General features: G+C 43.3%; 1 protein-coding gene across 15 annotated transcripts in view; it reads right to left on the reverse strand.

Annotated features, from left to right (window-relative positions):
• LOC119433391 (dystrophin) overlaps positions 1 to 13,497 on the reverse strand; it is a 96,062-nt gene extending 82,565 nt beyond the window's left edge. For 13 of the 15 annotated variants that reach the window (XR_007464525.1, XR_007464526.1, XR_007464537.1 and 10 more), the window contains exons 1-10: positions 12,648 to 12,960; positions 12,290 to 12,351; positions 11,657 to 11,793; positions 8,876 to 9,080; positions 7,103 to 7,188; positions 6,900 to 6,979; positions 6,711 to 6,785; positions 2,536 to 2,650; positions 1,655 to 1,709; positions 1,451 to 1,562 (exon numbers count right to left, since the gene is read on the reverse strand). Coding sequence is in view for 2 of the 15 variants with exons in the window: in XM_049659407.1 (XP_049515364.1) it covers positions 1,451 to 1,562; positions 1,655 to 1,709; positions 2,536 to 2,650; positions 6,711 to 6,785; positions 6,900 to 6,979; positions 7,103 to 7,188; positions 8,876 to 9,080; positions 11,657 to 11,793; positions 12,290 to 12,351; positions 12,648 to 12,656 (936 nt within the window). In the remaining 13 variants the exon portion in view is untranslated. Of the gene's footprint in view, positions 1 to 1,450; positions 1,563 to 1,654; positions 1,710 to 2,535; positions 2,651 to 6,710; positions 6,786 to 6,899; positions 6,980 to 7,102; positions 7,189 to 8,875; positions 9,081 to 11,656; positions 11,794 to 12,289; positions 12,352 to 12,647; positions 12,961 to 12,999; positions 13,294 to 13,335 lie in introns of those variants that run through there. The other 2 variants (XR_007464535.1, XR_007464536.1) reach the window with 2 other exon arrangements.
• Positions 13,498 to 13,543: the final 46 nt, after the last annotated feature.

Genomic DNA, 13,543 nt, shown 5'->3' on the forward strand with positions numbered 1-13,543 from the left:
CACAACACTGCTGCGATAGAATCAGCTAAATGCCTAAATCAAACATTGGGGCCTACGGTTATGGTTTGAAAATGTTCCTAGGGCTGGCCAAAAAAAATGTGGTTGATCCCTCTTATATAGGAATCGGTATAGAACACGAAAGTGAAACGTGTCTTCACAGAAGTAGTGTAATGTTTATTGCACATTGATATATAATGTCTATTGGTGTTTTGTGGCTAAAGCGCCCTTAGGCGTTGATGCACCCACGCTGACGCCTGGTGGCACGTCTCCTCCATCACGACTACCAACGTCGATGACCATGAGCAACCGTCGTGCATATGGAAGCTGCACTACGCTGCACACGCTAGCACAACGCGAAAGACGAAGCACGTAACTGACACACTAATACAACGCGCAAGACAAAGCACGTAACTGAATCGTCACCGAGTCAAATCAGCGCGTACAGCGCGTCGTAATTGCAGCCTCCGCAATCAACTTCAGAAACATTTTCAGAGCTAATTGCGGAGGCCACGCTCCGCTGTGCTGAGTACGGTGAACGCCACCTAGGTGGCGTTGGTAGTGCTTCTTGATGCCAGCGTCCCTTCGAATGCTGGCATCGAGGCGTCGTAGTGCTGAGACCACCGAAGCGTTCACTGTCGGTGCGCGTTAGTGTCATAATGCAGTACTTCTCTTTTCTGCTCGTAGGCGGCGGCACCGCCCCGAGCAAGAGCGCGGGTACACGGAGGAGTGTTAGATATATAAGGCGCGTCTGTGTAGCTCTCTGCAAATGCGTTTGTGGCGCAATGGGTTAAACGCTCGGCGATCTATCGTCGCGGACCGAGAGGTCGTGCGTTCGATTTCCAAATTTTGCATGTTTGTGGAACTTTTTCTTCTGGTTTCTTTCTTTGTATTATGTTCGTGTACATTGTAAGCTGACGTATTTCCGTGACGGAAATACGTCAGTGAAGTCTTGGTGGACCCCGGCATAAAACACTTTCGTGTTAAAAAGGTGTTATCGGCTAGAGATGATGAGTGTTCAACGCATTCACTGTCCCCTAAGCTCCACAGAAACAGGCGCTGCCACTAAAAGGGTCGCTATCGTGCTCACCATAGGGGTCACGAACGTGCGTGCCGACAGCGCGAAGAGGCAAATTTTAAGATTGAAATAACGAAAGTTTGGGCCCATAGATATGCATGGGCGCCGGCCGAGACCTTAGGCCTGGATTGAGTTAAACGGAGTCGAATTAACGAAAGTATACTGTAACTGAATCAGAGAACAAGCCATCAAACTGTGCAGAACAACAGGAAATAGGCCACAAAAGAAAACGGTGACATTACTAAGCGACTCCACACAGTTATACTGTACTGCAAATGCAAAAATATATAGACAAGAAGAACAAACACTGCGAGTCAAGTGCTTTTAACGTGGAGCAGAAAATAAGCGACAGAGCATCACCGCAGGCAGGCCCACCTGTTGGCAGTGTTCTTGCATTCGGTGCTTGATGGAATGGTTCTTGCTAACATTGCCGTGCAAAAAGCAGCTTTGGCACAAGTCGTAGTTGAGGCACTGAAGGCACTGGTACCTTTTGAGAGGTTAGGATACATAATTATGAATACATTTCACACTGACAACTGCTTGTCCTAATTAGCAGTAACCAAAAGAGTAGCAGCTTACCTCAGACCAACGATGGGGTATGTCTTGCATGCTCCGCATTTCATCGGGTGCGCAACTGCAACAGAGACAGCCAAAATTTCTAGCACTGTCAGCTGTAGAACAGAAGGGATGCAATGAACGATTTGCAAAGCTCTCGTACTTACCTTCAATTCACAGCTACCTTCTAACCAAAACCTCTTCTTCTCACACCCATTTTTGCACATTTCAAAAATGCCATATGGCCTCAAAATTTGAAGAGACATTAAAGAGAAAAAATAATTCTCCCTGTGGCAGTAAATTGCACTACAACAAAAAATAAAAGAAAACCGCTCTTACCATGACAGGAGGCTTGATAAGCCAGAAAAGGCGCAAGAACAAAACACAAGTGGTGCCACTGCTTTGAAGTTTGTGCAGCATCTCGCCATGATGTCAAGAATTTTTTACGATGTCTGCACGGGCCTAGTTATGGTTTTTTTTTTTTTTTTTCTGGCGATGATGAGCTACATTGTTTTATAAAGGAGCCAGAAAGAAAACTTGGAGAAGTTCGAGAACTTTGACTGCACTACAACCACCCAAATAATAAAGATACTTTGAAATTCATGATCGCACATCCGTGCACCAGCTTCGTGCACTTCGACCAAATTCTTTCCAGGAAATTATCGAAAAAAAAAATTTTTTTGAAAGACTAGTTAAATCATTTGAACTGAGTTAGTGCTTCTCTTTATGTCCCTCTGAACAATGTTCACATTTAGGAAGGGTGTATGCTCGGCACGGTAAAACATTGCACGGTTTCTCGCACAGTGGACAGAAGCCACACTGTGGCCTACCTAGTGATAAGCATTAGAAAGAAATGAAAGTTCAAGAATTTCAAGTGATAAGAGAATAATGACTTGGCTTCGTACCATTTTCAGTGGACCTCATTCTGTAGAACGTTGAGATCCAAACAAGGTTTTGTGGTTCCCGGAGCAGCCAGTTGAGGAACATGTCATCAGGAATGGCAGGCAGCGCTGGTGCGAGCTGAAAGAAAATCCGGCAACGACATTGAGTCCGCATCTTGCACAGCAACAGAGGACAGCATTGCACAGTGCAACTGCCATTTACATCTACTAAACCATCTACTAAGCATTTAAAGACAATGATCTTATCAGCAGCAAAAGGGAGCAGTAAGACAACAATACATATCTGCTTCGCTTGTAGCCAGTTTGCAAAAGAGCAACACAGTCACCAGGCAGACACGTTTAGCACTGTAGCAGTGTGTTCACTTGCATCCTGTCAAGTGGAACCACTTTGGAAATACTACTATTAATGGTTGACTGCTTTCACTACGACAGTGGGTTTTAATTAACTAAGTATAAATAGTCTGGTGACAAAATGCATGTTTGTAAACAAAGTTCGCACTGCATTGCATAGCACAGAGAAGCAGCAAGCTAGATTTGCAAGGCTGTCGGCATAAAGAGATGATGAACATACATTCAATCCCAACTCCTTTACTTTTTATGGCATGAAACTGCAATCTTCAGTTGCAAATTTACGAAATCTTGTCCCCATGTAGTAACCTCGTTTTTCGAGAAACCTGAAGCCTGTTGATATTGTCATAATTGCACTAACCCCGATGACAGTCACATAAACACGTCACTGAGTGGGGACAGCTGTCTCGTTTGCCTACGCCAAAACACAATACAATAAAGGATTCAATGACACACTTAGTATTAGTCACTCCTTTTGTCATGCTCTGCAGGTTGTTGGTAGTTACACCTGTCAACTGGACATTTTGGCTCAACAAGCAATTCGGGTCAACAAGCGATAGCCACCTCAAAACAACCCCAGGGGCGCGATCTTGTATGCGTTCCAAAATGGAACGGACGCGTTCCGTTCCATCGAGCCGCACACGATTGGTCAATTTGAACGTCGCGGTTGAAATTGGCCAATCGTGTGCGGCTCGATGGAACGGAACGCCTCCGTTCCATTTTGGAACGCGTACAAGATCGCGCCCCAGATGCACTCTACGGTTTTAACATAAATAGCTCTAAATGAGCAGAATATTACACATGAACAATCTACTCGAGCATATTGGTTGAGTGAATTTAAAATAGGTACATATCACTTTTAAGCATTCTAACACATTTGAGAGGAAGGCTAAATTTATTCAGAATAGTAATATTAAAATTGTAGAAAAGAACTGGTCAGCATTGTTGGCTATGAAATTTCTCGTTCACCTTATTTAAGAACAATGGCGATACCTTCTAGGCTTTGTGCCTTATGTGGTGAGATCGGTAATGTGGAACATTTCATTTGGTTGTGCCTACAGTTCAACAGGCAAAGAAAGCTATTTCTTCACAGCCTACGAAAGAAAGGTCTTCCACACGCAAGCTTTGAAGGCGTAACATTCCATGAAGTGCCCACAGTAATCAGGATGGAAGTTCTATGACTGTTAATTACTTTTCTTCGAGACGTGGAGTTAATGTTTGGTAACACACGCTTGATAACAATGTGCGAGATGCTCAGGTGGTACAATTGCCGGCCAAGCATGCCATGCTAACTTCGTCTGTTGCAATACCACTGACATCTGGGCTTATCTTCTGGTTTCCAATGAGAGCTTCACGTCATAACATTTTTGGATAACACGAAAATTTCATCAAGCCAGATGGCCCACAAGGGAGCAACTCTATCCACATTTGGAAAACTGAAATATAGGTAGTACGATATTGACGGAATTATTTGCTTCGTATTTTGTAATTCAGTAAGAAACACCTGTAAAGATTTCAGCTGCCAACCTTGACCATATAGAGCATGTCTAACGTGCTTGAAGAAACACTAACGAAAAACACTAAATTAGTTTAGACTAATAAGTATTCATGCAAAAATCCATTTTCATTAATTTTGTGGAAAGAGGTTGATTACTAGAAGAGAAAATGAAGGCCACACTTTCATTTTTTTTTTTTTAGTTTTGTACCGAAGCAGCAGCATAGATAATTGGTGTGCCGTCACAGATTTCAATGTGTATCTCGTATTTGAGCCATTGTGGCACTATTAAAGTTCTTGGAACTTGCCAAGTTCAGTCTTAAGCTTCTTTAGAATACAATGTTGCTCATCGTTAATAATAAACAATCAGATATGCCAGAGCAGATGGTGTAAAAATTCATGCCATCACTAACAGCTGTTGCAGGAACTTCCAAGGCATTGCTATCACCTGTCTTTTGCTCTTGTGTCTTTCATCGCTTATCAAGCTTCTTCTTGTGGTAACTGTGGCCTTTTTTTGGCATTTCAGAAGCTTAATTTACAAATACTGCTAAACCCAATTTTCTATTTACTGTCCCTTCGAAAGCTGTGTTGTATTCACTGCAAGCAAGCGAAAATATCCTCCACCTCGTAAATAAAATTATTTTTTTTTTCGGAATACACAATCTTGCAGCATTCACTTCATCGCCCTCTTATTTCTTTTCTTTTTTTCTTCCCACTAGGAAAGCTAAACAAAGGAAAGTTGTGAACAAAGAACAACATGCCCCAATATTATTGACCCTTTCCTCTTATCTCACAAGTGGCACGGACCATCTGTCAGGCCAAAGAGGTCGAGGGTTGCATTTAGCGCTATATCAGCACAATGCATAAACACCTTATCTTATCTGAAGCAAAAAGCTCACGCGCTCTTAAGAGTGCCTGCTGTTTCCCTTTCTAGGAAGCACTTCTCATTCTACCTTATGTGTTTGATGTTCCAGAAAGCCATGCTTAGGGTTATGCAGCCTGCCACACACAAAAAGAAAAACACTCCTTGGTCATTTCACACAGGATGTTGACTTACTGCGTAATCTTGAAGCAAAGAAAAAAAAAAAAAGAAGACAGAGGGACCGAGAATATTGCCTTAATGGCAGAAGCGCAACTGAAGGGTTGTGTAAACGAGACAATTATGGTAAAATTTTGTTAAACGGCACTTCAAGGGGCCAGAGAAATATGTCAGTAAATGAAACAAACTGTTGTTTCATTTACTGAGAAAGCATCACAAGTTGCTTTAACTTTGTAGCTTTCTGCTACATACCGATGGATATCAATTTTTCCTTTTTTTCCGCATAACAAGTTGCTTTAACACAGCATGCAGAAAATTTGTTTTGGGACAACTACGTACTGTTTGCTAGAGTCCTTGCCCCCACTTTTTAAGAATGGATTTTTCTATAGAAGGAAGGTTCCGCAACAAATTTGAGATTCTGGTTCTTTCTATACCAGAAATCCCTTAGCGTTTACACTGACAATTTTGCATGTTGGAGTGTCGCTATGTCTTTTGTGATTCTGTTTACACAGAGATGAGGAAATTTTGGTTCCGATAAATGAAAGTTCTTTTTTTTTTCTTTTCATTGCCAAAATACAGAACCAACCAGCTTAAGAGTTCCTGTTTTGTAAGCGACAATTGTATTTAGCCTATTTCAATTGACTAAGATTCTACTGTACACAGTAGACTTATTTTGAAATGAACACTATATGGTTGTCCAGCTTGCCAGATGTGCATTAAATCTAAATTAAAAGATTACCTAGTTATTCTGCTGCTCAGATAATTTGTCCTAATAGCGTTCATATTGAAGGGGATCTATCACAAGTGCACCATTCTAAGGAATCTTGATAATCCCGGGACTACCCAATTATCATGCAATATTAAATATGTCGAGCAACTAAACAGTTACATCAAGCCTATAATGTGTACCACTACAGCGAGATGTCTCACAGTGAAAGCAATACACTAAGCTATACCAGTTCATCATTATCATTTACTGCACACTACTACTTAAGGAAGGAGAAAAGAAACACTGAGCTGAACATAACATATCCCTAACACCAATTAAAACAGTACTACAGTGACATCTTTTATGTATAATATTTTGGATGTAAAGGCACATCATTCGGGTCCTTTTCTACTCAGACGTCTATCCCAAAGCTAAATGTATCTTCTTGACAAGAGCAAAGATTTCAGAAGCCACGAGGCAAATCAAAGGCTTTCAAGTCATTTAGTCTGTCCAATAGCTGGAGAAAGTGGGAAGGAAGAGTATGGTCTTTTCTCTCGGTTTAGAGTTCAACATTTTTCTATACACACCTTTCGGCAGCTCTCCACAGCTGCAGGAACAAAATGCGCACCAAATGAAAGCTTTTCACCCAGGAACTCCGGAATCTGCCAGCAAAGGAGAAAGAAAGTGTATAGCTAACTTCTTGCTGAAAAAGCTACAAACGTGGTATCAATGGATGATGAAACACTAGAACACACAATATCATCAGGATCCCATACCTTTGAGATATTGTGTAGGAAGCTCTCAAGCTCTTCATAGGAAATGCGATGAGTGCCGTCTTGCAGCTCGTTACAAATGTCTAAAGAAGTGAACATAAACATTAATGAATGTATTGCAAGGTAGAACAAAAAGAAACATTTTGACTCTTTGAATGGACAGCTATTTCAGAACAAAACACCGCAGAAATCAGTGGTGGACTCACACTTGAGCTTGTCCAGCAGTCTCCCAGCGCAAAAGACAAACAGCGCTATCTTCATCTGCAAAACTTGGATTGTCCCTTTACGCTTGCTGTGGATGGACAAAGGGCAATAAGAGAGCGTACTGCAACGGTCCAACTACATTTTTACACATTGTGTGATGTATGCGCACAGTTGCAAGCAAAACTCTGGAAACCACAGATGCCGCAAATTTTTTTTTTTCCTTCTTTGCAGTCTAGGCATGCAAGCTGAAATCAAGTGGTATGGCCTACATGGGCCTCTTCGAGCACTGCAATGCATTGAGACAATTCTACGTTCCACAGCTGTATTAAGAGAAAATTTTAATTTACTGCGGACACCGTGGTCTCTAAACTTTTGCTCCTGGCTGCACACTCCAAAAGAAAGAGCCCTGATTACTTGCAACTTTAGATTCCCTAGTCTTGCTTATGGTATCCCACTTTCACAGTTGTGCTGATGAAAAGGCATCCCATCTGCCCAGGAACAACATTATGTAGAAACTGGACAAGTTGATAAGTGTTCTAATTCTTTTAGGTACAGGGCATTCAAGGCAAGGACACATACACACACACAAAAATGAAAGGAAAAAAAATAAGAGAAGAAAACTGTAACAGTGATGTCCTTATCTTTTCATTGCTTTGAGATAATGGTTGCTGTGGCTGTTGCGCATTGCGACGTTCGTTATCTTGCGACAATCTTATAGTGAACATTGCGGCAAATGATGATAAAAAGTGGCCACAGCCTTATGGTGCGACAGTGCAATTGAGGTCGGTTACTGTTTGTTTGACCTCAATACTATTGCTCTTGGCAGAATGCGCAAGTGGTAATACGGTCAGTAAAAATCCACAGTAAGACTGGCAAGAATTGAAAAACACTGACAACAGCCTGGCTGTCCTGCAAATTTAACACTCCGCACAAATGTCGGCAAGGTCAATAAAACAGTGCCGAGACCAACAAGACACGCACCAAAGCGCCTGTTTTATGCAAGCCAGGGGAGCCGGCAACCACTACATAGCACACGAGCCCAGTCGCCGCAAACTCATACATCAAAAAAGATTCTAGAGCGGATAGAGAGTCACTAAACTAGCAGCATAAATAACAAGGCAAGTCCAAGTCTGATGCTTAGGCAAAAGCCCAAGTCCACTTCATTTAGGCAGCGCTCATCCAGTATACTGTGTCTTCTTCGTTCATGTCTTTTTGCACTGCATTCTCCCCAGTTAACTATGAATCAACTTGCCCAAATCAAAGTCTTGCTTCACTTAGGGGCTCTGCCAGAATTTTTCTCTTCAGAGAAGGGCAGAGCTCGATTTCCCATTTAATTCTGGGGCATAGGAGAGCACTTCATGGTGGTAGGAGAGGGACACTAGGGGGGGGGGGGGGGGATATTGGGGAGTCGCCCCCCATCTTGCCCACTTTAAGGTCACCCCTGACTTCACTTGATGCTAGCCGACAGCTTCTGCAATTGTTGATACTGCACAACTTCGGCTACAACAAGCTTGCATCAGAAGAACTCACGAAAAGACATTTGAACAAGTGACAATTTTGGAAAAAGTGCGCAGAACAAGGGGCAAGGTTAAAGATAGAAGACAGGACAGGTACCAGTGAAACCGATACCAACTCGCCAGCATCAAAACTATTCTCAACAGTTGCTAGACCAGTAGCGTCAAGCACAAGTCCAAGCTGACGTCACCTGATCCTAGCTCGAAGCCTTCACATGCATGCAGGGCTGCTCGACTCCGGTGTCGAAGAAACCAACTCACGCGTCAAACAGGTTCTGGAGCAGATTGAGGGCGAGCGAAGCAAGAAGGGGAACTTTCTGCTGATGGACGCCGGGAGCGCGCTTGTAAAGGTCCTCCAAGATGGCCTCCACCTGTGCGCAGCCCAGCAGCAGCTCGTGCTGGGACGCGCCTTCTAGGCCATGCGCCCCAAACACGCTGCCCAGCATGGACACGTGCACGTTGCTGACTGCAAGGTACCAAGAAATGAAAAGAAAGACTCTGTCACACTCCTCCACACCCTTGTTTCCTTCTTGAAATGCCTGTGTTGAATTTGTTTCAGCATACACTTTTTTATGTTGTGTAGAATGTTAATAAGTAAGCACAAACCTACCCAGCTGCAAGACCGTATGCAAGTACTTCAAAAATATTTCGCATTCAGCTTAAACCTTCTAGAAACTGATGTGAAAGCTTTCATATGCATCCATGTGTGCGCACACAGAATAATGCAACCCCATTCTCACAGTCAGTTTTATGCACAGCCTCAATTTTTTATTTTCTCGTGCGTTCTTTCTGCAGCTTTTTCTTGCACCACTGAAAAAAACTAGGCCCTTGGTCATCAACTTATGTACAATGTCACTACTTTTCATACTATGGTCAACCAATTTGCTCAACTAATGCCTAATAAGAATGAATTATTTTAGTTCCTCAAGCTGTACTCCAGTACTCTGCTGACAGATATTGCTATTCTCACTGGTATTCCCCCATTGTATGCTTCAGAAAGAGGCATAACATCTTTTTAGCAAACGCAGGTACCTAACAACCTGATGAATAATTGGCACACCAGCGTTGAAAACGATAGGTCCTACATTTGACCCAAGCACGTTATGACATGCTATAATTATTTATAAAAACTCTAGCCATTGCCATGGTAATATACTTTACTAGATGCACACGAAAGTAGTTCTAATACACTGGCTGTCACACGTTAAACAAAGACAACTACAGAGGTAGGCTTCCCCTTACGGTGACACTTGTTATGGGGAAGCCAGCTTTAAAGGGGTTTGCTACGCATGTGCAGACACATTCGACACCCCGTCAGGCTAATGTAAACTAGCTATCTCCTGTGACAAACCTCTAGCTTTGTTCCATACACAATAGAATGAACAGCCATAAGTCAGGCACTCTGTGCAAACATTACCTTGATTACTGCACCATTAAATAAAAAGCCTGGTAAGCCTACTGCAAAATTCAGTAATTTGTTTGTTGGTTGAATCTGAGGATTTAAAATGCAGCCTAACCTCGTGTTTTGAAAGAAAGAAAAATATATTTCATTTTTAAGCGTATACCCAAGCTATATGATCTCAGCAAAGTGGTTTCAATTCTCCCGGCTGCGACTGTATAAACTAGGAAACAAAATGAGCAAGGAATGTACCAATGGGTGTCTAAAGCAACTTATGAGGGCTAAATGTGACAAAACTGAAGGACACACAGTTCCACTTGACAAATTGTGATGCACAGCACGAGTAGTAATCTGCAGGTTGCAGAGAGCTCACTAAAATTGCAGAAATTCAATTCTGGCAAAATCCCTGATCTACAACAAACATCACCAAGCTGTTGGAAGCAATGTCAGCCAGCAACAAGCCCCAAGCCACTATTATTCTACGTTAATTCTCAAGAAAGAGTACTTGAAGCTCTTCGCTTGCTTAAAGAGAGAAGTGTGTGTGTGTCTCAAATGAAACGGCTCAACACAGATGACTTACATAAATTTCTGTGGAAGATGAAACCAAGTGATCTTTCTAAAAGGTAAATTCAAGCATGCTTTCCAGGCTTACTTATTATGAATCTTAATCACAAGTCCTTATGTTTACATTGTCATGTTAACTCTGAAGACAAACCATCTAACATGTCAGCTTTGGTAATCTCAAATAAGTGCACTCCATGTAAAATTATGAAAATTTTGCTGTACTAGTACTAAAAAAATTGTGAAATAGTATCGGTCATTAAAAACAACACCTCTGAACTTGACATAGCCAGCACCAACACTACTGTCAAGACAGGTAGGCTTTTATAATCACAGGGCAATGTTCTGTAAAGCAATGCAGCTCTTAAAATTCACAGCCCTCAATTTATCCTTGTTATTGCATAAAAGGGTGGTAACCTTATCATATACCTAAAATGACGGTCTGCAAAAATGCTGTGACCGCTTTTTGCAAGAGCAAAAACACTACAGATAATTCTACCACAGGTATCAATGCAGAAAGGTCATCTAACACAACAACGAAACAATTTTCGCAATGACATGAAATGCAGCTGCCATGGCACTTGAATGACGCATGCCCACAAAGAAATTTAGTACTCCATTAAAAATAAACTTTCAATCAAACAATCCTTTAGGACATCTGCGGTGACCCAATTTTATGCTACGACAGTCTCAGTCCATTGTGCGACTACAGTCCCCTACATTAAAGAGATCTGAATGATAGAGCAAATTAATATACACAGAACTAATAAATACAATCGTTGCTATAACACCGACCACAAAAATGCAGGCTATTACTGCTTCACACAGACATTGAAGCATCCACTAAACAAAAAAAGAACATTTTTCAGCAAACCACACTCAGAGTTCCCCCCCCCCCCCCCCCCCCCCCATGAAGCATTTCCTTTTTTCAAACCAACAGGTGCTGCTTTGTAAAAATAACAGAAAAATAAAATAAACCTGCCGCAGGAAATGGTATGGACTCCATATGCCAAACACGTGTGAAATATCACCCCTAACTGTGTCCGTGAAATACACTACAGCTATTCATCCAGTGTACTCACATAGCAGTTCCTTTTGAAGGTAGATGAGCTTCGCTCCAGTTCTATATGCAGCATACTTTATGTCGTTGAACGACGTTAGCTTCTCAATGATGAGGACCATTTCAGGATGATCCCACTGTGTCTTCTCCTTTCGATGACTGCACAAATAATCACAGCGCTTGCACCGTTAGGCTGCACTCACGAGTGTTGACATCAAATTCTTATCACACACAAGAGCAGCAGTGAAGAGCCTCTATTGGGAAACGAAACATCTAGCAAAGTCGTTCGGCCATACAGTTGTGATGCAGTGTGTATACAGTGTGGCACAGTGCTCAAGTAGGTTTTAAATGCAGAGACTTTACAATTTTTGATAACGTTACAGCGACCAAGCCCACACACGCCACAGGATTACAAGTGCCCTCCCAAAATGCGACAATATAGCAGTCATGTATCAAAAATTCTTCTTCATTCTTGTTAAACATCTTAGAGAACAGTATGCAGTTAACATACAGGGATGCAACCACTCCAGCATGTATTAATACGTTCAGACCATTAACTACCTCCTACCTGAATATGCTTCGCAGTATGATGCCCTCAAGCAATCTCAAAAAGAACTTGTTATTCTTTGCCAGGTCATAGTAAAGGTTTACTCACTTCACGTAGTACGGGATTCCGGTTCCCGTCTCCTGTCTTTCCCACTCGTCCATCTCGTGTTCCTAGCACAAAATCCGAAAAGCAGTTTTTAACAAATCACGTCGGCGTATGCGACAGGCACAGATATACTCAGATTTAACCGACACGGCCACACTAGGACAGAACGCGAAAGCAAATGCGCGGCTTTCTCCAGCCACCACCACAAACACCGATTATCCGCAACCAACACGCGACAGTCAAAACCCAGCCTTTGGATTAGCGTACTACGGGATGTTACGCGCGCCAATACCCACGCAATAAGACGACCTTTCGATTAAGCATGCCCCGCGCGTTCTTGTCAGCGCGGCGTAGCTCTTACCCGGTCCATGCGCGATATGCAAAGGAGACACCACACTCGCACGTCCGCGGCAGCGCTCAGACGAAGGTGACATCAAGAGCACGCTAGCGACGGGGCGCCCGAACACGATACTGCAGCCAGCACGACACCCAAAGCGCGCAGTTGCCGCTGCGCGCCGCACGCTCAAGGCGCTCGCTTCCGCGAACCCAACGTTTCTTTTTTGCTGGCGCGCTCTTGTTTGCTCGGGCGGGAGACGCCTACACGTTGTCCTCCAAGCCGTTCGGCCGACGCTCAACATACGGCAGCGCGAAATAAAAACCATGCAACGATCGCTGACCGCCGAAGGGGGGGCTTGAGAAAACGCGACACTCACAAAAAAGAAAAGAGGACCGCTGAGGTCAAAAGCGAACGCCGACACAACTTTCAACTCTTTTTAATCTCCGTGACAAGGCGCGCGTGCGCGCCCATCTTCCAGTTTCGTTCAAACGGGCGAGGGTTCGTACGTTCGTACTTCGTAGTGTGTACGGTATGCGTACGACCCCGCAAGCCCAACAACTCGTTCGAGTGGCTCGCTGGCGAGAGCAAGCTACTAAAAGTGGGACGGGAGGGCGCGGGCAACAGGCGCGCGCGCTGTGGCAAGAAAAACAAACCGCCCTCGCGGACTACGGTCACGTTGTCACTTCATTCACGCCGTTGCAGCGCCACTTACCGTGGACGCGGTCGACCGTCGCACCTATCGATTCATGCTTGGCGTCGTGGTTATCGCACAACGGAACGAGTTTTGCAAATTAAACGCAGTATTTATCGCACACGCAGACCACTTCGGGGAGCCATTTTCAAATCGGAACATTGTTGCTTGGCCTTGGCACGCTGACTGCGATTGCTGTGATAAAAAGGAACGAGCCGGCGCGGCGATA

This window comes from Dermacentor silvarum, chromosome 11 (genome assembly GCF_013339745.2).
Source record: "Dermacentor silvarum isolate Dsil-2018 chromosome 11, BIME_Dsil_1.4, whole genome shotgun sequence".
Taxonomy (NCBI): Eukaryota; Metazoa; Arthropoda; class Arachnida; order Ixodida; family Ixodidae; genus Dermacentor; species Dermacentor silvarum.